A 27514-nucleotide genomic window follows, 5' to 3' on the forward strand; every position below is an offset into this window, starting at 1 on the left:
CAAAAGCTGACACTAGGGTGGTACTCTTTCAAAAGGAACTAATATGGACCATTTATGTACTAATATATATACCCTTAAAGGGATAGTTCACCCTAAAATGAAAGTTAAGTCATCATTTACAGTGGGAATGTTTTTAAAAATTAAAGTCAATGGCTACCGTCAAATTTCAGGTTACCAACATTCTTCAAAATATCTTCTTTTGTGTTCAACAGAAGAAAGTAACTCATACAGGTTTGAAACAATCTGATGGTGAGTAAATGATGACAAAAATTTCATTTTTGGGTGAACTATCCCTTTAACTTTTGATAGGGTACTGCTCCCAGTGACAGATTTTTGTACCTTTTTTTTTTGAGAGTGCAGATGACCTACAGTTCTACATTTGCCAAAATGTCCACTGCAGTGTGCTCTGCTTGACTTTCCATTTCCAAAATGAACGGTAATTACAGCCATGATTTTTTTTTTCCACTCCTTATTTGATTGGACTGCAGGCATTTACGAAATGTTTAATTTAAAAAAGCAAAATGCTAAATAAAAGGTTTTCATCTCCATGACATCCATGATTAAGGAATATTGCCTACTGTTACAATTACTATTTAAAATTGTGGGCACTATACATTGAATACTGTGCACTGTATCCTGTACACTGTATTTAGCAGGAAAGCAGAATGTGCAAACAGTAAACAGTAAAAAACATTTATTTGAAAGAAATAAAGCAATCATCAAACATCAGTTCACATGTATACGTCCAAGCACTAGATTCAAAACTGGGTTGCTGAGGGCAAACATAACAAATTAAAAGGAAATAATGAGGAATTTAAGAATAACATTTTTTTTTTAAACTGTAAAAGACATCATTAGATCATGTGTAAAGTAAAAATCATGTGTAAAAAAAATAATAATCTTAGGATCTGTATTTGCATGTGAATTTTTCAGTAGTCACTGGCTGTGTCTCAAAAGCTCGTGGCAAACAAGGTCACATTTTAAATAGTTTAAACTTCGACAGACGCAATACAATTTTTGACTGGCACACTCCCACTGGAGGTAATAGCTGATGCTTCTCTGTTATAGTTCTATTTATTGGGCAATGCTGATGCAAGTCATGTGAAAGGACCTTTACTGCGAGACGTACAGTTGTGTTTACTGTGAAGTACAACTGTCTCCATGATTTTGTATTTTGTCATTCATTTCTGTCAGGACCACTATCGTCAAATATGATTGACTGTATTTAGCATACAGTTTGGATTGGCGGTATGGTTCAGTTCTAGGCAAGAACTTTCCTGCACATCCATGCAGCCTAGCATAGATAAGAGCTGGGAGAGCAGCAGCGATAACCCCCCTTAGGGTAAACAGAACAGAACCAACATTAATGTATTGCAGATATCATTAACTAATAAAGATTTTAATGTACAACATAATTTGAGAAATTAGTCTGATTCACAGGGGAATCAGAATACCAAATCCTGACTGACGAGAGGAGGAGCTGGGGATGGGGAGGGTAATTCGCTCCTGAGAAACGCGATTGCTGTTGATAATACTGAAGGAGCTTATATATGGATGATGCGATAGCCGCCGTATTCCTATAGGTAGACGTGGATCAACTGAGAGTCATCTGATGCAAGCTTGATTTTCTATAATTACACTAATATTTTTGTATGCCCCTAATATGCTATTTTAATGGTTCCTAATTTTGTTCCTACAATACATTTACATGCATCAGAGGTCAAAAAAAAGAAAAGAAAAAACACTTAAATTTTCTTATAATATACATCGCACATTTCTCAGACACTGAAAACGGTTAGTTTGAAGACTCAGTTTCTCTAAACTCCTCCTTTAAGAGAGCCTACTCTGCTGTGTTTGGTCTGATACCTTCAGAAATCATTCTAATATGCTGATTTGAAGCTTAAGTAACATTTCTTAATCGTGATGCATTTTGCTAGTTTTTGTTAGCCATCCCTATAACTGATCAGGAGTTGATAAACAGGGACTGGGGGGGAAAAAATAGAAGAACGGAGCAACAGAAGAATGTGGCTCAAAGAGCAAAGAACAGGAAATTGAGGATGAGAAGAAAAGAAATGAAATAAGAGGATACAAAGCGAAGGCAGATAGATAAAGGCATGTGAAAGCCATATAAGAGGGAGAAAGCGTAGAACAAGTGAACATAGAAATATTAAAGGGCAGGAAGGGAGATAGAGGGAGAGGTTCAGCCGCTTAGAGACTCAAGAGAAGAGTTTAGTTTGAGGAATCATTTCCCCTCCTCCAGAAGGATCAAACATGTTTTAATGTCTGAGTGTAAATCATTGATGAGCTCTGGCTCATACATTCTAAATCACACACGTACACACTCAGAATCAGATATGTTCTATCGACGTGGAAACAGCACTTCCTTCTTGCTCTACCCCACATAACTGAGCAGCGATACGCAAGAATCTTCAAGCACACACACACGCACACATAAAGGTAGTGACAAAAAAGACCTACTATTTTATGAATACTGTACATTTGGACACTACTTTTTTTCACCTACTATAAAGTAGGGAAGTAGACATATTCATATGCAGGTATGAATTAAAAACTGCTCTTAGTTTTTTGTTAGAAATAAATTATTGAGCAAATTAAAAAAAAAAGATTGTGTTCAGAACCATGTTCTTGCTATACCCTGAGAGACTACAATAATGATTTATATTCAGAGCTGTCGGTGATTTTGCGACCGTAGGTCCTCAATACCTTAAACTATGAGATTTATCATACAGCATGATGAATTGATGTAAAAATGTGCTTCCTCAAATAACTCACAATTGATTTTGAACATACTAACATTCTGCATTTGATTGTAAGCGACAACAATAAGGCGACTTTCACAAAATGCATCTTAGCCCATTGCTAATATCTCCATTTTAGTTAGCTTTTAATTAGCAACACTATCCCTGACTTCCTGAATCTGAATGTGAACATTGCAGCAGCTCAGGCCACACTTCATACTCCATAATGTGTGGAAAATCAGGCCGTTCCTTTACACCCACTCAAACCAGCTATTTTCTCAGGCTAAAAGCTGCTGCTTGACCCATATTTAGCCTTCAGAAGCCCTCACATGCTGTGTTTACTTAAATCTTTTCATTTACTGCCAATTGCTGCTCACGCACCGCACATTTGGAATTAGCACTGCCCTAATTGAAGTGTTTTAGTCATGGGCACTGTTAAAGCTTAGATTACATTAAAAATACATACCGAACAATGTTTGTTTCTTTGGCATAAAACCACTAAGGTGAGGTGTCTTGATCTCTTTGTTATTGAACTGATGATAATGTCCGATTTTCGTGCAGGCGAGGGCTAAAGGAAGAGTTTTTGGCTGTTTGCCATCAATAACCCATCACAAATCACTTTTACGGTTACATTTTTATTTTGTAGAGGGGCAGGTTGGCTGATATTGCAGCCAGCGGCCTGGTCCCCTGCAATAATCAACCGATTATTTAATCATACTACTCATGGTTTCTGCTGTTATCTACATATGGTCATCTAGAAACCCCTGAGATTCAAATTTTCACTTCCTATAGGATTACATACGCTTTTTCTGTAACACTTTACAATAAGGTTTAGTTAACATTAGTTAATGTCTTTAGAAATTACAAACTGTTACGCCCCGTCTAGGGTAAAGGACGCAACATAAAAAAAGGAAACAATATGGTTTCTTTTAAGGGGAAAGCCAATGAAACAATATTTATTGGTTTATAATACAATTGGGGACTTTACCTCAGGAGCCGACATCCCAAAATAACAAACAAAAAGGTACTTTGTATGTACCTCTTACTGCCCTAATACACAAAATAAAATAAACGAAAATACAATTACTTCCTCCGACTCCCTAATCCAAAACAGGCAATAAAGATCAAACAAAAAAGGTGGCGTTGGTCTCCCTACCTCCCAATTCCAAAACACAAGTATATATACGTATTTCTTTACGGAGTGTCTATTTATACCAAGTGCAAATAGCAAAAGAAAAATTAAAAGAAATTTGCTCATAACAGGATCAGTGGCATGAAAAGTAAGGCGGGTGGGATTACATATATACGTATATATATATACGTATATATAAGTATATATATAAACAGTGCAGGGGTAATCTGGAATCTAAGTCATTAGGAACACTAAAACATTAAAAACAAACACCTCCCACAACAGTATAAAACACATAAACAGACCAAAAGAGACGTAACACAAACCTTCTACTACAGCATTTATTAATCTTAGTTAATGTAGCCTACTTATGATGAATTTTGATTCATTGCATGGCTTTCTATTTTACCACCTGTATTTTTATCATGGTGGTTATCAGTACATTGTAAGGTACAACCCAGACAGCAACATAGTGTCGGCCCAGATCCGGGCCACATCTGTGGGTACCGGATGTTGGCCGGATCTGGGCCAATACTATGTTGCTGTCTGGGAAAGCAGACTTTGGTAGTTCAAGTACATTTGTATAAACATTAAATTTCTTGATGATGTATACGGTTACAAATAGTTAAATATACAGGTACCAATATGCCATCCTGTAACACCTGAAACATTGTCAGCATATTTTTATTGTGGAGTTTTTTACAGTAAATTTTACAGGATATTTTGAAGTAGGCCTATACGAGTATATAACATTCTGTGATGGAACTTATGTTTTCTTTTCTGAGTAAAAGGGCCAACTTATTTGTGTTGCCAAGGCTTATTTGAAAAACAACAACAACATCAGTTTCAGATTATTTTATAAACCAATAATAGAATCCTGAACTCTTTTATCTGAAAGGAAACAGGAAAATTTTATTCATCATGATTTGATGAATCCTTTAAGATCTCATCTCTCACTTACTTTTCTCTCTCTCTCTCTTCCGCTCTCACCAGTTAACGAGGGTTCTGCAGAGATCAGTCAGAAGGAGACATCAACGTGCGACATTTGTCAGTTTGGGGCAGAGTGTGACGAGGATTCTGAGGACGTGTGGTGAGTCACAAACACACGCCACAGCTTTTCAGGGTCCTGACGTTCTGTTCTTCAGAGAACCGGAGGGCTTTAGGAATATGGGGGTGTGTCTAATGGTATGTATCAGATGCAGAGTCTTCTGCAGGCCTGTTTCTCTTGAGTATTTTTTCTTCCTGGCACTGATTCTGATGGCTGATAAAGTCTACGACATTTCACTGTGATACATTACAGCGCATAGCCGAGGGTGCGTGCTGTGTGGTGTGCGCTGCAGTAAATAATCTCTATTCGATTGTCCGTCTCTCTGTCTTTCCATCTCCTTTCTTTTGTATTCTTCATCTCTCTCTCTTGCTCCCCTTTTAGCGTTGCAATCTCTCTTGTGGTATCTATCCCTTATCTTTTTAGTGAGATTTATGATTAAAGCAAGAACAAAAATTTGCCAGTAGGGTAAGTAAAATAAACTGAATTCAAGATAAGTAAATTGATCCTGTTTTAAAGATTATTAGATATTTTTACTGGAAATCAGGAAAGTAATTTATTTCAGCCGAACAGGAAACTAATTTCAGTGGTGAATACACACACACACACACACACACACACACACACACACACATATATATATATATATATATATATATATATATATATATATATATATATATATATATATATATGTATATATATATGAATGTTATTTTATTTCATCTACTTGGCAAGGCAACACTTCTCGTTTTCATTTAGTTGAACTTTATGTACTAAAGTAACTAAAACTAAAATAACATTATTAAAAACTATATAGACATTTAAAAAAAAAGTAATAATAATAACAAACAATTAAAATTAAGTGAAACTAGAAAAAGTATTATAGTATCTCAATACAATACTCAATACGATACTAAAATAACTGTCTAAAATCTACAAAAAAGAAACTGTGTAGAATCATCAAAAATAAAGTATGAAGGCACGGTAAAAAAAAATGCATAGCATGAAAAATTTTTCATGACTGTTTAAATGGCCTTCATGTATAAATAAATAAAAATAATAATAATAAAACCAAGCCCTGGCCTTATATTTGAACATATATTGTAATAATATCACTCTTATATAGAGAATCTATTGTCTCGCTCAAATTGAAAACACATTCAATTTGCCAGTACGGTAAGTAATAAACTTAATTCAAGTAAATTGATTCTGTTTTGAGAATGCTTAGATGTTTTTTTTTACTGGAAATCAGGACAAAAATACTGATTAAGGCAATGATTTTTCCAGTTCACATCAGCAGAACAGGAAACTAATTTCAGAGGCAGAGCAAGTTATTACATTTTGATGAAAAATTAATTTACAAAAAATATCTATTTTTAAATTTCATTATTAACATTACCAACCTCCCATCTTGCCCCATGTAATAGCAAAAATTGTTAAAACTGATTCCAGGTCAGTGTTCTGACCCTTTTGTAATCACGCTCACATGGACAAGGTCTCAGGTTTCTCTTTTCTGTTTCATTTCAGCCTTGTAATGTATTTAACCCATTGGCTAACATGTTGTCCCTTGGCATTCGTTGGCATTCTGAGCAGATTGTAAATGTTAATTGTATTGTCGCCGCACTGTTAGGGCAAGTTCTCTGTCAGTCTGGAAAGATGATGGATTATTTCCTTGTATGAGACCCATCGTTCAGGACAGTGGACAGGAAACCCAAGAGATGGAGGGGCAAAAGAGTGCATCTCTCTGCTGCAATCCCATCTTCAATTAATAGAGTTCCTCTTCCCTCGCAGACAGATTAAAACCTCAGGACCATGGGAGGGCAATTACCATTCAAATATCCCTCACGGTAATACACTAACCAGACAGATCAGAGGGAGAGCGAGAGAAGATAGAGATGTGAAAAAAGGGATGGAATGATTGAAAGAGAAAATGTCAGAAAGAGACAGAGATGAAAAGAGGGAAATGAGGCATTTCAGGCAATTCATGTGTGTGAGCGTCTACTGCCAGGTTCATGTTGTCGGTTAAAAGAGGGAGGGAAGAGGGAAAAATATAGGCCCTGAAACTCTTAATGCATGCATTTCCTGGTTTGTTTTCCAGCAAATGGTCAGTGAAAGAGATGCTTAACCTCAGGGGGTCAAACTAAAAATTATATGAGCTACTTTCTATTTATTCATTATTAATACATTTTTAATTTTATCAATCCTGTGACTGAAATTTGGAACATTTCTAAATACAGTTTACCGAAAAACCCTGATTTAAAATTAACAAAATAAAAATTGAAATTAAATAGATCAAATATATTTGGTTTACTGATAAGCCTATATTGTCCGTAATTTAAAGAAATTGCTGCGGATATTTGCACTACGTGTAAATAGTTGATAGATGCTATTTATACTTAGTGCAAATATTGGCAGATATTTGCATCTCAGAGTATTGTAGCATATTAAAAAAACTGTATAACATTATAAAAACATATCCAGTGTATATGATTATATTTAATAAAATCCTAAATGGATGTCGCCTTATTGGGACTTTGCTTGACCCTTTTCCTAAGACTTGACCTTTACTTGACCTCCATTAGACCTACTCCTTACCCTATCCCCATTAATTTTTTTAAGAATTCCTTTTTTTTTATTTAAAATAAACACTATTCCAAGTTGATATGCGATGGAAAAAGGGAGAAGAATGAGTTTGGAAAAAGGCGGGTAATCCCACCCGCCTTACTTTTCACGCCACTGATCCTGTTATGAGCAAATTTCTTTTAATTTTTCTTTTGCTATTTGCACTTGGTATAAATAGACACTCCGTAAAGAAATATATTTGCTTGCGCAATGCAGTCAACTACAATTTGAATAAAACATGTATTGATGTTATTTCATGCATCTAACAATTTTAAAGAATGTCACATATTCTATCTTCTGATAAAATTGGTTAGATTACTGCAGTGAACTGAATATCAATTCATCATATCAAAATTATGACTACTTTTTATTCTAGGTAAATGTTATGTTAGATAATAGTGTATAGTTCTCAATACAAAAGCATGGGATTTGTGCCTCTAATGATTTAGAAGTCATGGAAAGTGCTGGGAACTACAAAATAATAATGATTTTTTACTCCTGCCTGACTTATTTTTCATTACTGACCTAAGATAATGTCATTTAGCAGCTCTACAAAAGACCTGTGCCACACCTGCCAATTACATGTCAGAACAGCAGCTCAATTTGTCACTGCAGAAGAATAAGCCTCTGATTTCACAGTCACACCTCTCCCTCATTCTGCTGATTACTCTGAAAGATGCGTTCTGCTTTTTCTCTTTCAGGTACACAATGTTTAGAGAAAGTGTAGGTGCTTCTTCGTTTTCAGTTTTTAAAATTCACAGTTTTAAAAATGAAAGCAGAACAACTGTTTTAACATGTTCCTTGAAGTTCACTTTTAATGTTAATAAAGTTTCCCTTTCGTAGTCACTCCGAGTTACGTCGGATGACGACGAATGGGGGTTTCGCCTAGAAAGCCAATCATCTTCGTGTATTATAAAACGAGCCAATGGCGAAGAAATGTCATGGGTCTGCGGAATTTGCATAGCGTAACTCCGCCCCACCTCGTGGTTATAAAAGGAGGACGCTCGGCAACATGCAGATATGTTTTCGCTTCGGAGCCAAGAGCTTCTCTTCACTCCACAAGCCAATCCTGACTTCATCTTCTGTGACGAGCGAACTCTCCGGTGTTGGTGTGACGGCGGTACCCAGCGAGTTCACATTGCCTGCGATCTGAGCAGTGATCTGCCAGTCTGTGTGTTTCTCCCTGGTCGCCTCAGCATCGCTGAGTTTTTTCTCTAAAAGAGCTGCACGTGGCACGTCTTTTTAAAGATGTCTCGCCCGTGTTCTTCTGGGTGCGGTCGTTTCCTGTCTTCCTTTGCTGGGCACAATCGCTGCTTTGCGTGTTTGGGCTTAGAACATGCTAAAGCAGCGCTTGTGGATGACTCATGTTCCTTCTGTGGGAACATGGCCATCGCAACACTGAGGTCTAGACTCAATGATCTCATTCGAGAGAGAGTCCCCTCATCCACACCCCGATCTACATCCTCCACGAGAGGCTGTACTTCGGCTGGTGGACAGGGTGAATTGAGGGTGACGGTGTGGGACAATCCGACGATGCGTCCTCGGACCACGCCCCCCTCTACAGTGTTGCAACCCGCGAGTGCTGCGGTGATTCTACCGGGTTCATCCTTCGATGCCCCGCGTGTTTCATTCGGCGCTCCAGAGGAAGACTCGATGTCGATTGCGGCATCACAAGGCGGGCAAGAGTCATCGGGAAGTGACGATGCGGCTGCGTTGCCTCCTTCTGGAGCTCCAGCGTTGCCCGTATCAGATCCCGAGATGACGGCCATGCTCTCCCGGGCCGCCGCGAGCATCGGGCTTGAGTGGAACCCTCCGCCCTGCCCTGAGCGCTCGCGGTTGGATGATTGGTTTTTGGGTGCGGCTGCCGCCTCACGGCCACAGCCAACCCCAATGCCATTCTTCCCGAAGGTGCATGAGGAGTTGACGAAATCATGGAAGGCTCCCTTGACCTCCCGTGTACGTTCGTCAGCTTTCTCCGCCTTTCCTACCCTCGATGGGGCGGCCGCCCATGGGTACACTAGGATTCCCCCGGTTGAACGCTCTGTTGCCATGCAACTATGTCCTCAGAGTGCTTCATCTCGTGGTAATCCTAAGCACCCGTCCAAGGCCTGTAGATTTTCGTCCACCCTAGTGGTGAGGTCTCACAGAGCTGCAGGACAGGCGGCTGCCGCTCTGCATGCGATGAGCACCTCGCAGGTCTACCAGGCCCAGCTGCTCAGAGATATGCACGAGGCGGGGACTGACCCAAGGCTCTTCAATGAGCTGCGTGGCGCCACTGACCTCGCTCTCTGAGCGACGAAAGTGGCCTCACGCTCCCTGGGTCAGGTGATGGCCACCTCTGTGGTCCAGGAGCGTCACCTGTGGCTGAACCTGGCTGATATGCGGGATGCCGAGCGAACCCATCTGCTCGATGCCCCCATATCCCAGGCCGGCCTCTTCGGCGGAGCGGTTGAGGACTTTGCCCAGCAGTTCTCAACCGCAAAGAAGCAGTCTGAGGCGATTAAACATATTCTGCCCCGACGGCCTGCTGCTGCCTCCACCCAGCCGTCGGTACAGACACCTCAGACTGCTCGCCGCCGAGGGCGCCCTCCTGTGGCTCCCTCCCCTCCCGCACGGCCCCAGCAGCAGCCTTCACCCGGGCCGCGTCGTGGAGGAGGCCGCAGGAAGGCGCCACAGCCCTCTCCAGCCCCGCGCCCCGCTAAACGCCAGGCTAAGCGGCGCTCCTGAGACGGGCTGCTCAGTGATGGTGTCGGTTTTTTCCCAAGAGGTGGTTGCAGGCCCCCTCCTTCCCCCTGCGGAGGGCCGGGGGAGAATCTTTTGTTCTCCCGCTGCCCACCCACGGGTGGGCAGTACCCTATTATGGTCAAAGAAAGAACCAATACACCCATCACTGAGCACACAGAGCCGGTTGACAGTGCGCGACGCCCCCGGGCCTCGCCGCTCTCAACCCCCTCTGTCACAGAGTTCTCGGACCGCAGTGTGTGCCGCCTCCGGGCCTCGCCACTCCCGTCCCCCTCTGTCCCGGAGGGTGCGGACGACAGTGTGTGCCGTCTCCGGACCTCACCACTCTCGTCCCCCTCTATCGCCAGACCCCTGGCAGAGCAGACCCCCGTGGAACGCTGGTCCTTCCCTGGTCTCCTCTGTCAGGACGCGGAGCATGACCGCGCCCCCGCTCCGGGCCGCTTTGCCACCCTCGCCTGGGCCGGTCACTCCGCTTCGCTGCCCCTCCGGGGGGACGCCTGTGGTTCGTATGACCCCGCTGGTTCAGTATCTGACAGCTTGGTTGGAGCTTCCCAGCCTTTCTCGCTGGGTCGCCCGAACTATCAGGCTCGGCTATGCGATTCAGTTCGCACGGTCTCCTCCCCGCTTCAGGGGAGTTCGCTTCACTATGGTCGGTGGTAATGCCCCTATCATGAGAGCGGAGGTTGCCACCCTGCTGGCGAAGGGTGCAATCGAGACTGTCCCTCCAGCCGAGATGAAGTCAGGGTTTTACAGCCCGTACTTCATTGTCCCCAAGAAGTCCGGTGGGTTACGGCCGATCCTGGATCTACGCGTCTTGAACCGCTCCCTTCACAGGCTGCCGTTCAAGATGCTCACGGTTTCGGCCCATCTCCGGCGAATGGCGACTCCATCCCCAGTCGGTTCAGCTGATTTGGGACCAGTTCGGGGACGCACAGATAGATCTGTTTGCCTCTCAAGACTCGACCCATTGCGCCCTGTTCTATTCCCTAACCGAGGGCTCCCTCGGCACGGATGCACTGGCGCACAGCTGGCCGCGGGGCCTACGCAAATATGCGTTTCCCCCACTGAGCCTTCTCGCACAGACCTTGTGCAAGATCAAGGAGGATGAGGAGCAACTCATTCTGGTTGCGCCGTATTGGCCCACCCGGACCTGGTTCTCCGAACTGGTACTCCTCGCGACAGCACCTCCTTGGTCAATTCCTCTGAGGAAGGATCTCCTTTCTCAGAGATGGGGCACCCTTTGGCACCCTCGACCCGATCTCTGGAGGCTCCACGTGTGGCTCCTGGACGGGACGAGGCAGGTTTGAGTACCCTGCCACCAGCGGTGGCGGCTACCATCACTTCCGCCAGAGCATCGTCCACGAGACATGTCTATGCGTTGAAGTGGAACCTCTTCGTCAACTGGTGCTCTTCTCATCGAGAAGACCCCAGGAGATGCTCGATCTCTGTCGTGCTTTCCTTCCTGCAAGATGGGTTGGAGCGAAGGCTGTCTCCCTCCACCCTGAAGGTGTATGTGGCCGCTATCGCCGCATATCACGAAGCAGTTCAAGGTAAGTCTCTGGGGAAGCACGACCTGATCGTCAGGCTCCTGAGAGGAGCGAGGAGACTGAATCCTCCTCGCCCTCCTCTCGTTCCCTCTTGGGACCTCTCAGTGGTCTTAAATCCCCTACAGAGGGCTCCCTTTGAGCCTCTGCATTCAGTTGAGCTTAAGTTCCTGTCTATGAAGACAGCGCTCCTGGTTGCTTTGGCCTCTATCAAGAGGGTAGGGGACCTGCACGCATTCTCCGTTGACGAAGCGTGCCTGTAATTCGGGCCCGGTCACTCTCACGTGATCCTGAGACCCCGGCCTGGATATGTGCCCAAGGTTCCCACCACTCCCTTCCGGGACCAGGTGGTGAACCTGCAAGCGCTGCCCCGGGAGGAGGCAGACCCAGCCTTGGCACTGCTCTGTCCAGTACGCGCTCTCCGTGCTTACGTAGACAGAACGCAGTGTTTCAGGACCTCAGACCAGCTCTTTGTCTGTTATGGTGGGAGACTGAAGGGAAAGGCTCTCTCAAAGCAGAGGTTGTCTCACTGGATAGTGGACGCCATGGCTTTGGCTTACCAACAGCAAGGCCGACCGTGCCCCCTTGGTGTGACAGCCCACTCCACCCGGAGTGTGGCTTCCTCTTGGGCTCTAGCGCATGGCGCCTCGCTGGCAGACATTTGTAGAGCTGCAGGCTGGGCGACACCCAACACATTTGCCAGATTCTATAATCTCCGAATGGAGCCTGTGTCCTCTCGTGTACGCGCTTCAGTTAGCTAGTACTGGACCCGCTCAGGTGTCTTCGCTTGCTCGCCATTCCACTCCACGGACTGGATACGTGCGATTATTCCTCAGGTGAGCCTTCCTCTCTGAAGCCCTGAGTTCCTCCAGCACTGTTGACGCTGGCGCCAGTGTCTATTGCCTGGGCGTCGGCTAGGTGCCTCCGTGTGCATGGTTCCTCCCTGAGTAACCCCCACATGTGTATTTCCACTGTAAGCCTCCTTGAGCATGTGTCTTTCCCTTGGCAAGCCATCTTGCCCTCCTGGAGTTGAAAGTTGCCATCCCTCGGGCTGGTCACTCCAGTGTTCCTCCATATGTAGCCCTCCGGCCATATGTGTTTCTTAAGTCCTCCCTACGGGTAGGCATGCTGCGGCATATCTCCTTTGAGATATGCTTCCCAGTGTACCATGGTATTCCTGTGTTAAGTAGAACTCCTTCGTCCGTGCCAGTATCACGACAGGGGGATCAGACTTTCGCAGGGCACTGGAAGACAGCTGTGAAGGTGGCGTGATTTCACGGGGACCCCCATTCGTCGTCATCCGACGTAACTCGGAGTGACTACGAAAGGGAACGTCTCGGTTACATATGTAACCCTCGTTCCCTGAGAAGGGAACGGAGACGTTACGTCTCCCTGCCACTTCCGCTGTACCGCTGGGTAGACGCCTGAGTTCAGTCTCGGCTCCTCAGCGAAGACATATCTGCATGTTGCCGAGCGTCCTCCTTTTATACCCACGAGGTGGGGCGGAGTTACGCTATGCAAATTCCGCAGACCCATGGCATTTCATCGCCATTGGCTCGTTTTATAATACACGAAGATGATTGGCTTTCTAGGCGAAACCCCCATTCGTCGTCATCCGACGTAACGTCTCCGTTCCGTTACATTTGTAACCGAGACGTTTTTGCACTAAAAAAAACAAATGCAGAAAAAAAATCATTTACTTACGGTTTGTGATGCAGCTGCTGTCAGATCCAAACATATAATCCCGACACGATCTGGGACAGTATTAAAGTCCCCCTGTCAATCATTTTATCCTTTAAAACTCATCTTTGATCACCAAAATTACACATTTAAGCATTTATTCCTTGGAAAAAAAATTCTTCATGCCTTAAAATAGCTTGAATAACTACACCTTTTTCTCATTTAGTATATGCTAATTAGCCCCGCCTCCACACACTCATAGACCAACGCTACTTTTGCGTCATCGAAGGATAACGCCCCTTTTTGGGGGAAAACAAACGGATTCCTGTGAGAACAGAACTCGCTCTAGATCTGCAAAGTTTCTAGATAGCAAAAATGGCACAAACATACAGTCTCTTTGCCGGCCGAGGATCGTGAGCGGTATTTAAAGAAGCTACTGGATACGGGGTTACAGAGGTGTCCCTTTGAAATGGTCGAAAACTGGATTAATGAGTCCACGCAGTGGCCAAATATGGACTATTCAGACATCTACACACTCATATTCAGTCATTAACACACTCACAGTATGACAAACTAGACGATGAGGCCATGTCACTTGGATCATATTTAACTTGATTTAAGCTATTGACATAGTTTTGTTGTCGACTAGCTATACTAGTTAGCTGCTAGCAGCTACGTGATTAGCTCTCACTAGGCACGCTAATGCTACCTTGGCTGTTAACTGATTTTACTGTTGAAATAGTGGCAGGCTAGGACTAAAGTGGACTTGGCTGGTTTTTGCTTGTGTCTAGAGTGCTAGGACTCTGAAAGTTGTAAAAAGGTTTACATCGTACGGCAAAATATGTAGCGTTGGTCTATATGATCCTAACAAATTAACGTTATATCTCTATTTTGCGTTCACCTGCAAAACTTTTGAATTGCCCGAGAAAGTTATATTCGGTCATAAAATTTCGCGAAAAATTTCCCCAGAGAAACTTTGGAGAATGAAATAAAGAGCTGGGAGGAAATATATAGCTTATATCAACACAAAAGTTATGCAAGTAAACGCAAAAACTATTATAGCCTAATCTTTCCTGGCATCTCATCTTTTCCCATCACTTTAGGTTTGGTTAACATCTTTAATATATCATTTATCATTTATCATTTATCATCATTTATCATTAACATCTTTAATATATCATTATAAATCATTTAATATATCACAAGCTGTCTTGAACGAACAGAGGCATGGTCTGAGATAATAGTGTATTTACCGGTGTTGAATTCTCGGAAGATGAAGAAAATCATTTCTTCACCAAAATACCAACCGCCCTCATGGCCTCATCGTCTAGTTTGTCATACTGTGAGTGTGTTAACAAAAAAAAAAAAAAAATTGTGACAAAAAAATAGGCAACATTTTGGTGATTCCATGAGATAGTGGTAGATGTCTGAATAATCCATATTTGGCCACTGCGTGGGGTCATTAATCCAGTTTTCGACCATTTCAAAGGGACACCTCTGTAACCCCGTATCCGTTTGTTTTCCCCCAAAAAGGGGCGTTACCCTTCGATGACGCAAAAGTAGCTTTGGTCTATACCAGCTCAGAGATTCACTCGTTGACGATCACACATTGACGTGATTGGTTACAAGGCAGTTTGTGACGTCAGAAACACCAGCTATTTCTAACCACGTTTTTGAGACTGTCTTTGGTTCACTGCAGTTTTAAGGAGAAAATACTCAGCAATGGTGTTGACTTGTGACTTTGCACATGGTTTGTCTTAAAGCATATTAATAAAAACACCACATAGACATATAAACAATATTAAAACCTTGATTTTCATCACAGGGGGACTTTAAAATAAACCATCCTATTGTTTCCAACGCTGGGATCCTTCTGAAGTCTGTACAGAGACGCTAATGAGCTGTTTAAACTGGACTTAGACACTTAGTTTAAACGTAAACAAAGTGAACGTTCTTTCACTCTTCCATTTTGTCCTGTTGTCGACAGACTCAAGCACATGGAGTGTGTCAGAAACTGAACTGGCATCTGAATACTGTATACAGTGATTATAATGGGTTCTATTTGCCTTTGACGCGACACTCACATCCAGTGTAGGCAAATGTCAGCCGTTAAGCGACTGAATGGCAGTTGGCAGACTTTATGGTTCGATGGTTTATAACTATTCGTCCAAAACCCATCTTAGTGCCAGGTGTAAACAGGGCCAAAGAGCTAAAATGAAAATGGCCTGTTAGAAAATGTTTGTGTGTTTTTAAGTCGCTGTAGATTTTTGTGGTTTAATATGCAGGAAATCTAATATACCAAATATAGCTGCTCCAATTCCACGAGATTAAGTATATCTTTGAGAGTCATGAAATCCCTACTGATCCTTTCTAAGTTGCTTTCATCAATTATATTTTTGGAAAGCTGTGAAAAATGAGAAAATATAGTTTCCATCAGCCACAGCGAACAGTGAGTGTGCTAGATTGATTTGCAGAGCTGCAATTCCAGACGTTATAGAAGTCCTCTCTCCATCACTCTCTCTCTTTCTTTACTTTTCTTCCCCCTGGAATCTATTTGTATGTGCGTGTTGTGTCTGATAACCAATTAGAAGCTACATCTGCGTGCATTGATGGTCCTATAGCATAGAAATCCAGCTCAAGCCAACAGTAATCAATTCATACCCTCTAATCACATTTACTTCAGCTCAGTGGAAATGCAATGAATCTGCTTCAAAGCATGCTGTTTGAAGAATCACATCTTGTGTGCGTGCATCCATGTGCGTGTTTTTGTGCCAAATGGTTGTGTGAGAACATATGTGTGGATAAGTGAGTCAGACATGGCTCATGTTGCTTTGTCTTGCGTATGTCTTGCCAAATGTTGCCAGGTCTGGTCTGTTATCATCTGGGCATATATGGAGGGATTAGAAATATTACAGAGGGGTTTTATAAATCAATACCAGACTCAGAGATGAAGTGCTCACCAGTAAATCTATTAGACAGATGAGATCTAACAAATGTATGTGGTCTAAGAGCGTTTTGTCTTTCTCTCTCTCTAAGAATTTGTAAGTGTGCCTGTATGGTAATTACCGTAGTTATACACTTCCCCATACCAGACAGGCACACACAAACACTTTCACTTTCCCATCCTTCGGATGAGACGTTAAACCGAGGTCCTGACTCTCTGTGGTCATTAAAAATCAAAATTTGCCCCTTGGCCTCTATCCATCATCATGGCCTCCTAATCATCCCCATATATATACACTCATTGGCTTCATCACTCTGTCTCCTCTCCACCGCTAAGCTGGTGTGTGTTGAGCGTTCTGGTGCAATATGGCTGCCGTCGCATCCTCCAGGTGGATGCTGCACATTGGTGGTGGTTGAGGAGATTCCCCCTTCCATGTAAAGCACTTTGAGTACCCAGAAAAGCGCTATATAAATGTAACAAATTATTATTATTAATTATTCATTATTATTATTATTTCTAAATATCTTATTAATTAGCAATATGACTATATATAAAGTTATTTGATACTCAGTGTTATTAGTACAAAGAGTTTGGTACAAAAGCCTGAAAATGTATCTGGGATTGAAACAAACATTACATCTTGAAAATAAGCATACCTAGAAAACAACCCATTTTAGTATTTTTTTAGCATTATTATATTTTAATAGAACCAAAGAAACATCTATCTCAGGTTGTGAGTAGGAGAGGGAGAGACGATGCTCATTCTGCCAAGATAGCAGAAGTCTCCAGTAATGGGGTGTCTGGCAGAACTGTGTGTTTAGATAAATAAATGAACAGATAAACTGCACATGCAATGCAAAGAAAACTGAAAGATACTTTGAGAATGCTTGAATAAATTATATTGAATATGTGTGCATCTGTTTGTGAGTGCTTGCCTGTACTCTAATAGGAACATCACTTGGTGCGATTACTTTGTATTTGATTTGCTGCGATTTGTTTGATTAACAAATCAGATTCAGAATACGATAAGAAGAGAAAGCCATTTGCACAGTTTTTTTTCTGTCTCTGAAAACATGTTTGACCATGACCATGTTGACTTATAAGCTCACTACTTTATTAAATTTGTCTACTGACAATGTCCAACAGTGGATATACATGCATCATGTGATCCCTTATGAATAAATGTCCTTTCCACCATCTCAAATCTACAGAGCCCCTAAAGGGACATGGTGATGGAAAAAAAATTAGATGGGAGGAAAACATATATTTCAATTCTTTTGTGTTCACTCACTAGACTTTTCCGTTCCCTCGCAAAACTTTGCATTTGCAACGTTTCCCGAGGGAACCCAAAACATTTGCGATAAAGTGCAAAAGCATTGACCAATAATATTTCCTCCCATCCCATATTTTTTCTCATCACCTTGTCCCTTTAGGGGCTCCATACAAATCACAATTGATTCTATGGTGGAAATGACAGCAATGGAAATGACATTTGTAGCATCTGGACCAATCAGACACACAAATCATTCATTATATTTAATGAATAATCCAGCAAACTCACTCTCCCAACAAAGGTCTAAGAAACTTCCCCCAAAACTAACATCCCAAATGAACATCCTATATATTCTATATATAACCACTTGAGAAATGTATAAACATGCATCTAATTTTCCTATCTCATGATTTTCCTTTTATGTGGTTTGGCCTATGTATTCATTCTCTCTTTTAAACTCTTTTGGATTAAAGGACAATTCCGGCCAAAAATGAACCTAGGGCTAAATAACACAAGGGTTGTCGACCGTTCTCTGGGATGTACAGAGTTTAATAAGAAGATACTTTATAAAGACCGTACACTTCGCATATACAAGCAGCAGCCATCTTTGGAAAACAGTCTAAACTAGTCGAACCACGAACGCCATGCTACGTCCTGGTCGATAATCACAGTTCAGCTCACGTAGCACGTGTTCGGGGTTCGACTGGTCGAGACTGTTTTCCGAAAATGGCTCCAGCTTGTATACGCGAAGTGTACTGTCTTTATAAAGTATCTTCTTATTAAACTGTCTGGACACTTACAAAGTTCTCAATGCTTCATTTTGCAGGTAGAGACCCTAATTATGCTACCGTGTTAGTGAGGGGCTATTTTGAGCCTTGTTAGTGGTATTAACTAGCAATTTTTATTTTTACTTATTCTCTGCCCCATACACTAGCGTTATAAGCTAATCTGTGGGCAAACTAAAACTAACGTTAAAACTGGGTACATTCAATTATTATGAAAACGCATCCCAGAGAACGGTCAACTCGGTACCCATGTGTTATTTAGCCCTAGGTTCATTTTTGGCCGGAGTTGTCCTTTAATGTTTCAGACTTGCATACTACGGTTAACCAAAATCATATGTGTAGCATGTTTAGTCTCTATAAACTCCAATCTTCGTCCCCCATTTGTTAATTTACATTACATTTTGCTAACTTTGTGACTCATTAGTATTATAAGAATCTTCAAAATTCTTTTGTTAAACACCCAATCAAATTACACGTTCAAAGGCCTGCTTGAACAAAAGGTTGTGAAGAAATTCCTTCCAAAGGGAACAACTTCTTATTGGCTCACAATCCCTCCAGAGGGTGTGACATCTTCACGCTTCGAAAATCACTGATCACAAGATCACGCCTCTTAGTTCTTTTTTTGAATCCTGATGTGAAGATGATACTGAACTAGAAGTCCCCCAAGGACTCCCAAGCTTGTGCCAGGCTGCGGCCTTGTCTTTCCATTCACCAAAGATCCTCTGACTCCCACTGGTTCTCTCTCTCTCATCAAGACAACATCAGCAAAGATCAACTGGGGCCTCAACAAATTGCATCAGGACAGTTTAATTCAAATGGGCGAGATATGCAAGTATCAAACTTAGTCTCATTATTTGATACATTAAGTATCCTTACCCCTTTTAAAGAAGTGCTTGTAAGAAATAAACTGATGGTTTGCTCAAGGCTGTTGATCTGCTGAATTTCAAACAATGCTATAACTTCTTGCTTTCCTGTATTCTGCTTCAGCTCTCCTTTCCCTTGGTAAACTGTACACATGGTGTGTATGTGCATGTTAGAGTAGTTTAAGTGTTTAGTCTAGTTAATAAAGTCTTGTTCTTGTCACACGTAAAGTTGTCCGTGTCTCAAGCTCATATACTGGAGCCCCTAATCATAGATTTTGACTACAGGCTCTTAGTAGTACTGTACAGTAAGAAAGACATTTCCCATGCCCAGAAATGTACATTTCTTAGAATTAATAAACAATTAACACTGAGTGTTCACGGCACAAACAGGCTAATTGATTGCAGTATTAATTTTACTACATCAAGTTAATTCTATTAACTGATCCAAATATTCATAATCAATTATAACAAGTTATTATTGATTATTAATATTTCTTAGAGCTAATTTGCTACACATTTTTGAGATCTAATGATAAACTACTTTATATTGCTAATTTTTTGTAACCTAAATGCACATAAATAATATTGCATACATTTTACATAATTACAACTTGATTGGAAATGTTAACAAGTTATATTTACTATGAATTTTCTTTGTATTCTTCATGCTGTACATCACATGTCTCAGATTTCATATCAAGTATGCACACTGATATTGTTGTCTTTTTGAAGTACAGTAACTTTTGTAAAACCTTATCATAGGGACAAAATTATTGTTTGTTATGGAAATGACAACATGAATAAAGTGTTAAAATGTATATATATTTTCCACATAATACTTAAGATTTTTTTTTTTAGTTTGAAAATCAATTAATGGGCTACTTTTATGATGGATTTTCATCGTTAAGATTTGAAGTCTGTCTGGGACAGGATTATTGTAGTTAAATAAAACTAAGACCCTAAAAAAAACTTTTGTTACTTGAAATAAAATGATATTTAACTGAAATATAAGAAAACCTTAAACATATTTTATTTGAGCTATTTCAGCTTTTTATTTTTATCAGTTTAACCTGATGTACTTTACTAAAATATCTAAATCTGAAATAAAAATGAATGAAAACTGTATAGTAATATATATCAATAAAACTATATAGAAAAAAATAATGACAAAAACATTTAGCATTTTGGCTGTTTATTTACACGACAACTGTGTTTTGGGGGCCTGTTTGGGGCAGTCATGGCTTAATGGTAACAGAGTCTGACTGGTGACCCAAAGGTTGCTGGTTCGATTCCAGTACCGGCAGGAATATGACTGAGGTGTCCTTTAGCAAGGCACCTAACCCCCAATCACGCCACTCAAGGCTGCCCGCTGCTCCGGGTGTGTGTATCCACGTTTGCAGTGTGTGTGTGTTCACTACTCACTACTCTGCTCCTAATGTTTGTGCACTTACTTGGATGGGTTAAATGCAGAGGTATGGGTTACCATACTTGGCCGTCACTTTCAAAACGTGAACTTTTGAAAACGGGTGTCAAAGTTTTTGAAAATGATACTGTTATTGTATCTGTGTAAACAACAAAAAAAGCGAATTTGTGAAAACGATGACGTCATGAACATGCTTATTACATGTTCAGTCTATAGGCGTGTTTCTTCTCAAAGTGACATCGCCAACTACTGGCCTGTAATACAGCGTTTTTAATCGTTTTTAGATCCATGTGAAAACCTGTTGTCCTGTCGTCATCTGTACATGAAAAACACAAAAACGTTTCCGTTTTAATACATCGTTTTCATCTAAACGGCCTGTAAAAAGAAAAATAATAAAAACAAGCCCTGGGACATAACTATAGTTGAATAAACAAAACAGTCTTATATAGGGAATTTATTGTCTCACCCTTGTTAAAACTCAGGCTTGAATCTTCATCTAGTGCGGACAGTAAAGTTTACTCTACTCTATGTTTTCTCTCTCTCTCTCTCTCTCTCTCTCTCTCTCTCTCTCTCTCTCTCTCTCTCTCTCTCTCTCTCTCTAGGTGTGTGTGTAACATCGATTGCTCCCACATCAGCTTTAATCCAGTTTGTGCATCAGACGGCCGCTCCTATGACAACCCCTGCCAGGTGAAAGAGGTGTCGTGTCAGAAGCAGGAGAGGATTGAGGTCAAATACCTCGGACATTGTAAGGGTCAGTCACAACTCTCAATTTATTCAACACAAATGTGTTCACCTCTGCTCCAACCTGACAGTCTAATCACTTTCATTTGTAAGTTTATGTGTATTTTCAGTTCCCTTTCAGTTCCCCTTTTGACGCTCGAGCTGCGTCAAACGCTGTGGGAACGCCCCTGCGTTGTGCATCATGAAGCACGTATGGAATCAGCCCAATGGAGAGATGGAACGTCATAGGCGGGTGACGTCATCGACCAGGAAACTATAAAGCACCCCATAAACACAAGCGCAACAGCTTTCTGTGCCTTCAGTCGCGCTATATGTGAATCTTTCCCTGTGTGAATATTGTCTGTCTTTACATACTCTGCACCACACAAACAATTTATATATATATATATATATATATATATATATATATATTAAGAGAGATATGGCGAACGAACAGCAGTTTAGGAAGTGTGTCCCTCCCTGCTCGCGTTATTTTACGAGTGGGGATACACACGTTCTTTGTGTTGTTTGTTTGGGAGTGCAGCATGCCCAGTCAGCTCTCGAGGGAGCTGATTGTGAGCATTGCGAGCGTCTGCCATTAAGGACGCTCAGCTCCCGCCGGGCGCTCTTCGAGGAGAGCGGTTCGGTGCATGCTCCCCGCGGTTCGGGTCCCGCTCTTGCCGAGGCAGAGCGACGACGCGTATCGTGGGGATTGCAGATAAATCTCTCAGCGGGGTTCGAGACGGGCTCTGCCTTATCTCTCCCTTCACCTGTGAGATCCAGTGCCTCAGTCCCGTGTTCGGAAGCACGCGCTGCGGTTTCTTCCGCTCGGGCTGAGGCACCAGTTATAAATGAGGGAGATGTGGAGGATTCGCCACCTTACACTCCCGAAAGTGATGAGCTAGTGGAGGTATTAACAAGAGCTGTAAAAAAACTCAGCATTGTATGGCCAGTGACTAGACAGGAGTCTGTTTCTAAATCAAAATTAGATGAGAGATTTTTGCCGTCACGAGTGCAACCTCCACGCCGGTGCTTGCTGTTTTTTCCCGATCTCCACACTGAGGTGTCGAAATCGTGGTAAAAACCGGTGTCATATAGAGTGTTTAGTCCCCAGACTTCAACATATTCTAATATTGTGGGGGCAAAGTCATATGGTTATTTGGCTATGCCTCGCGTGGAAGAGACGCTTGCGAGTTTTCTCTCCCTCGAGGCTGCGTCATCTGTTGAGGCACCGGCATTACCCACCAAGCCTCTTAGAAATATTTCGGTTTTTGTGGGTAAAGCGTATTCGGCGGCGGGTCAGGCTGCGTCATGTCTGCATACTATGTCTATTATGCAGGCATACCAGGCTGACCTGCTGAGGGACATGAGTGAGAGTGAGGAGGTCAGTGCTGACGTGGTTCGCGAACTGCGTCAGGCTGCTGATTTATCGCTGCGCGCAACCAGAGAGTCGGCCAAGCTAGTGGGTCGATCTATGGCAGCTCTGGTGGCCGCAGAAAGACATCTGTGGTTAAATCAGACAAATATAAAAGAAAAAGAAAAAGCTTTCCTTTTAGACACTCCTCTCTTCCCCCCCCCCCCCCCCCCCCCCCGGGTTTATTTGGTGATGCTGTAAATTCTGTCATCGATAAATTCCAGGAGAAGGAAAAGCAAACAACAGCTTTTAAGAAATTTCTCCCTTTAAAAATTCATGTCCCTGGGGCTACTGGGCGGGAGCAGCCCCGGCCGTCTGCGAGCTAATCATATAGGGCGCTGAAGCAGAGTGTCGCGTCTCGTGCTCCCCCTGCTGGATAGTGGGCTCAGCCGCGGCACTCTCAGCCAAAATCTCACAGTAATAGAACTGATCTGAGGACAGTTAAATTAGCTAAGAAGGCTTCGGCTAAGAAGAAGTCCTGGCGCCACGGCGCACAGGACACTGAGGGTGGTCCCCACCGAGGCGGAAAGGTGTTCACCTCTTTCTACGGTGCCCATTCTTCCTCAGTGCCCTTAGGGGCCCGTTCTGCCAACCTCGCCTTCATGCCGGGGCGCAGACGGTCCCAGCGAGCGATTTCCCGAGGGACGCTCGCTCCCTCTGAGGAGGGTTTCAGAGTGGTTAGACCAGTTGTTCCCTGCCGGTGTGCCGTTACAGGGCGCTGCGTTTGCTGCTCAAGTTACACCAGAGGCCAGTCTCGAGAGACTGGTACCCTTAGTAGAATTTCTGGCAGAGTGGAAAAGCCTTCCAAAAATATCTCATTGGGTCCTGCAGACAATAGAAAGGGATTATGCTATCCAATTCAGGTGTCGTCCACCAAGATACAGAGGGGTTCTGCCTACAGTGGTGGGCCCCGAGCAGGCTCTGGTTATGGAACAAGAGGTGAAAGCACTCCTTCAAAAGGAGGCTATAGAACGGGTTCCTCCTCCCAGTGTGGAGTCAGGCTATTACAGCCGATATTTCATCGTTCCAAAATAGGATGGGGGGTTGCGTCCAATTTTAGACCTGCGCCTATTGAATCGCTCGGTAGGGAAGCCAAAATTCAAGATGCTCACTATCAAGCAGATCGTGTCACAAATCAGATCCGAGGACTGGTCTGTCACGATAGATCTAAGGGACGCGTATTTCCACATTTCCATCCTTCCACAACACAGGAAGTTCCTGAGGTTCGCCTTCGGGGACGAGGTGTACCAGCACAGGGTTCTTCCGTTTGGCCTAGCTTTATCTCCCCGCACTTTCACGAAATACATGGACGCAGCACTAGTGCCCCTGAGGCTTCAGGGTGTTCGTGTCCTCAATTACATCAACGATTGGTTGATTTTAGCTCAGACAGAGCAGATGGCGGGTCGACATTGAGATGTCGTTCTCGTTCATATCAGGAAGTTGGGGTTGAGGCTGAACGCAAAGAAAAGTGTATTATCTCCTCAGAAGACCACTTTTCTGGGTGTCGTTTGGGTTTCGGTTTCGATGCAGGCGCGACTAGCTCCGACCCGCATCGTTTCGATTCTCTCAGCTGTGAAACAAGTAAAGCTAGGCCAGCTACTTACTGTAAAACAGTTTTAGAGACTGTCGGGTCTGATGGCAGCGGCGTCCGACGTTATACCTTGCGGCCTGTTGTACATGAGATCGCTACAGCGGTGGCTCAGGACCAAGGGATTCTCCCCGAGGGGAAATCCGCTCCACACGGTCAAAGTCACGGGGTGCTGCCTTCGTGCTCTGGTCATGTGGAAAGAAACTTGGTTCCTATTCAAAGGGCCTGTGTTGGGGGCTCTTTGTCGTCGCGTAACGCTAACGACGGATGCTTCCCTCACAGGGTGGGGGGCGGTCACGAGTGGTCGTCCAGCCCAAGGGCTGTCGCAGGACGATCATCTATCACGGCTTATAAATTGTCCAGAGATGTTGGCGGTGTTCCAGGCTCTGAAACACTTCCTAGCAGACCTGAGAGGTCATCATGTGTTAGTTCAGTCAGACAACACGTCGGTGGACTCTTATATAAATCATCAGGGGGGCCTGCGGTTTCGCCGGCTTTACAAGTTGGCCCGTCAGATCCTCCAGTGGTCCCAAGGGAGGTTACTATTTCTGAGAGCAATGTATCTTCCTGGGTATTTGAATGTGGTAGCAGACTCCCTGTCGATACAGGGGCCGAGGCCGGGGGATTGGAGACTCCATCCCAAGGTGGTGGAGCTCCTTTGGTTGAGTTTCGGTCGCACCGAGGTGGACCTATTCGCTTCCAAGGAGACCTAGCATTGTTATCTTTGGTTTTCCATCAGCCATCCAGCCCCTCTGGGGTTGGACGCTATGGTGCAGCCGTGGCCGAGGTCACTTCTGTTCGCCTTTCCCCCGATTGCTCTGCTACCTGGTGTTCTGGAGAGGGTTCGCCGGGACGGGGTCAGCCTACTATTAGTAGCCCCGTTCTGGCCGGCCCGAGTATGGTTTGCGGACCTGATTTCTCTCCTGGACGGCTCTCCCTTGGAGCTCCGGGTCAGGAGGGATCTACTCTCTCAGGCGGGCAGCATGATATTTCACCCCCGCCCAGTATTGTGGGCTTGGCCTCTGAGGGGGCCCAGCTCATGAACTCTTGTCTCTCAACCGAGGTTGTTGAGACCATTCTTCACTCCAGAGCTCCATCCACGAGGAAGCTTTATGCCTTGAAGTGGAAACTCTTCACTTCTTGGTGTGGAGAGCACCTGCAGGACCCAGTTAACTGCCCAGTGGGTGCAGTGCTGGAATTCCTGCAGGAGCGCTTCTCCACAGGGCTATCCCCCTCCACACTAAAGGTGTATGTGGCGGCACTGGCTGCTTACCACGTCCCTTTCAGTGGAGTTTCTCTTGGGAGACACCCACTTATAACTCGTTTCCTTCGTGGCACACTGAGGCTGAGGCCGGTATTAGAAGGGTCTTTCCTTAGCTCATCTTGAACCTATCGAAGAAGTTCCTGAGAAGTTTCTCACGTTTAAGACTATCTTTCTTCTTGCTATCTCCTCACTAAAGAGAATCGGAGATTTGCAGGCTCTGTCGGTTTCACCCTCGTGCCTGGAATTTTCACCTGGCATGGTTAAGGCTTTTCTGCATCCTAGACCAGGTTACGTTCCCAAGGTCCCTACTAATGTTGTTAGACCTACAGTTCTGCAGGCCTTTTGTCCTCCTCCATTTCTGTCGTCTGACCAGGAGAAACTTAATTTACTCTGCCCTGTTAGGGCGTTAGACGCCTATGTCCACAGAACTGCCCTGTGGAGGAAGTCAGAACAACTATTTGTGTGCTTTGGGCCACCCAAGAAGGGTTGTCCCGCGTCTAAACAGAGAATGAGCAAGTGGGTGGTCGAGGCTATCTCACTTGCCTATTAGTCGGCTGGTCAGCCTTCACCTTTGGCTGTACGAGCCCACTCTACCAGGAGTATGGCGGCTTCTAAAGCCTTACTGTCAGGAGTTTCCCTCAGTGACGTTTGTGATGCGGCTGGATGGTCTTCAACGCATACTTTCATTAAGTTCTACGACCTAGACTTAAGTTCTACCCCTTGGCACAGGTGCTCTCGTCCTCTGTGCGCTAGTTCTCACATGGCGGTCACTTGGTCCTATGGCGACGTGGGTATTAGCGTTCCCACAGCGTTTGACGCAGCTCGAGTTCCCTTGAAAGGGAACGTCTCGGTTACGTATGAAACCCTAGTTCCCTGATAGGGAACGAGACGCTGCGTCATTCCACCATACTCCCGGCATTCCCGCTAGCGCTTCCTTCAGGCCTATCAGAAGCTGTTGCGCTTGTGTTTATGGGGTGCTTTATAGTTTCCTGGTCGATGATGTCACCCGCCTATGACGTTCCATCTCTCCATTGGGCTGATTCCATACGTGCTTCATGACGCACAACGCAGGGGCGTTCCCACAGCGTTTGACGCAGCGTCTTGTTCCCTATCAGGGAACTAGGGTTACATACGTAACCGAGACGTTGACTATAGTCAGATGCAATTACATTGTTACTGTGCCTCAGATGAAATCAACTCTATCTGTGTCTGTAAAGGTGTGAACCAAATGGCCCATACAGATGTATGGCCTATAGAAACTGAATGGCCCATAGGTGTATGGGCCACAGAAACTGATTGGTTTGAATGACAAAGAAACAGCATTGCTCAGAGTAGATTACATTACATTTACATTTATTCATTTAGCTGACGCTTTTATTCAAAGCGACTTACAATTGCTATATATGTCAGAGGTCGCACGCCATTGGAGCAACTAGGGGTTAAGTGTCTTGCTCAGGGACACAATGGTGTCTCACAATGGATTCGAACCCGGGTCTCTCACACCAAAGGCATGTATCTTATCCACTGCGCCATCACCACCCCATGATTAGCAGGGGTGGTGATCGATTAGCAGAGATTAGCAGGTTAGATCGATCTCCTGTGGGAGGTCCTAACCAGTTTCTATTGTTTGTAGCCCATATGTCTTCATGTATAAAGTTCTGTCCCACAAACAGAACTTTGGGTTAAGATTGCTGAAGGGTGACATGCTAACAT

The 27514-nt window shown here is 43.6% G+C and overlaps 1 protein-coding gene across 2 annotated transcripts in view; it reads left to right on the forward strand.

Moving 5' to 3' along the window:
• The window catches only part of tmeff2b (transmembrane protein with EGF-like and two follistatin-like domains 2b), an 83763-nt gene that overhangs the window by 39080 nt on the left and 17169 nt on the right, over window positions 1-27514 (forward strand). For both annotated transcript variants that reach the window (XM_077199591.1, XM_077199592.1), the window contains 2 exons: window positions 4885-4981; window positions 21418-21566. In XM_077199591.1, coding sequence (XP_077055706.1) covers window positions 4885-4981; window positions 21418-21566 — 246 coding nt within the window. The remainder of the gene's footprint in view (window positions 1-4884; window positions 4982-21417; window positions 21567-27514) is intronic.

Source organism: Siphateles boraxobius, unplaced genomic scaffold (genome assembly GCF_051911475.1).
Source record: "Siphateles boraxobius isolate OS27281-9 unplaced genomic scaffold, OSU_SipBor_1 41, whole genome shotgun sequence".
Taxonomy (NCBI): Eukaryota; Metazoa; Chordata; class Actinopteri; order Cypriniformes; family Leuciscidae; genus Siphateles; species Siphateles boraxobius.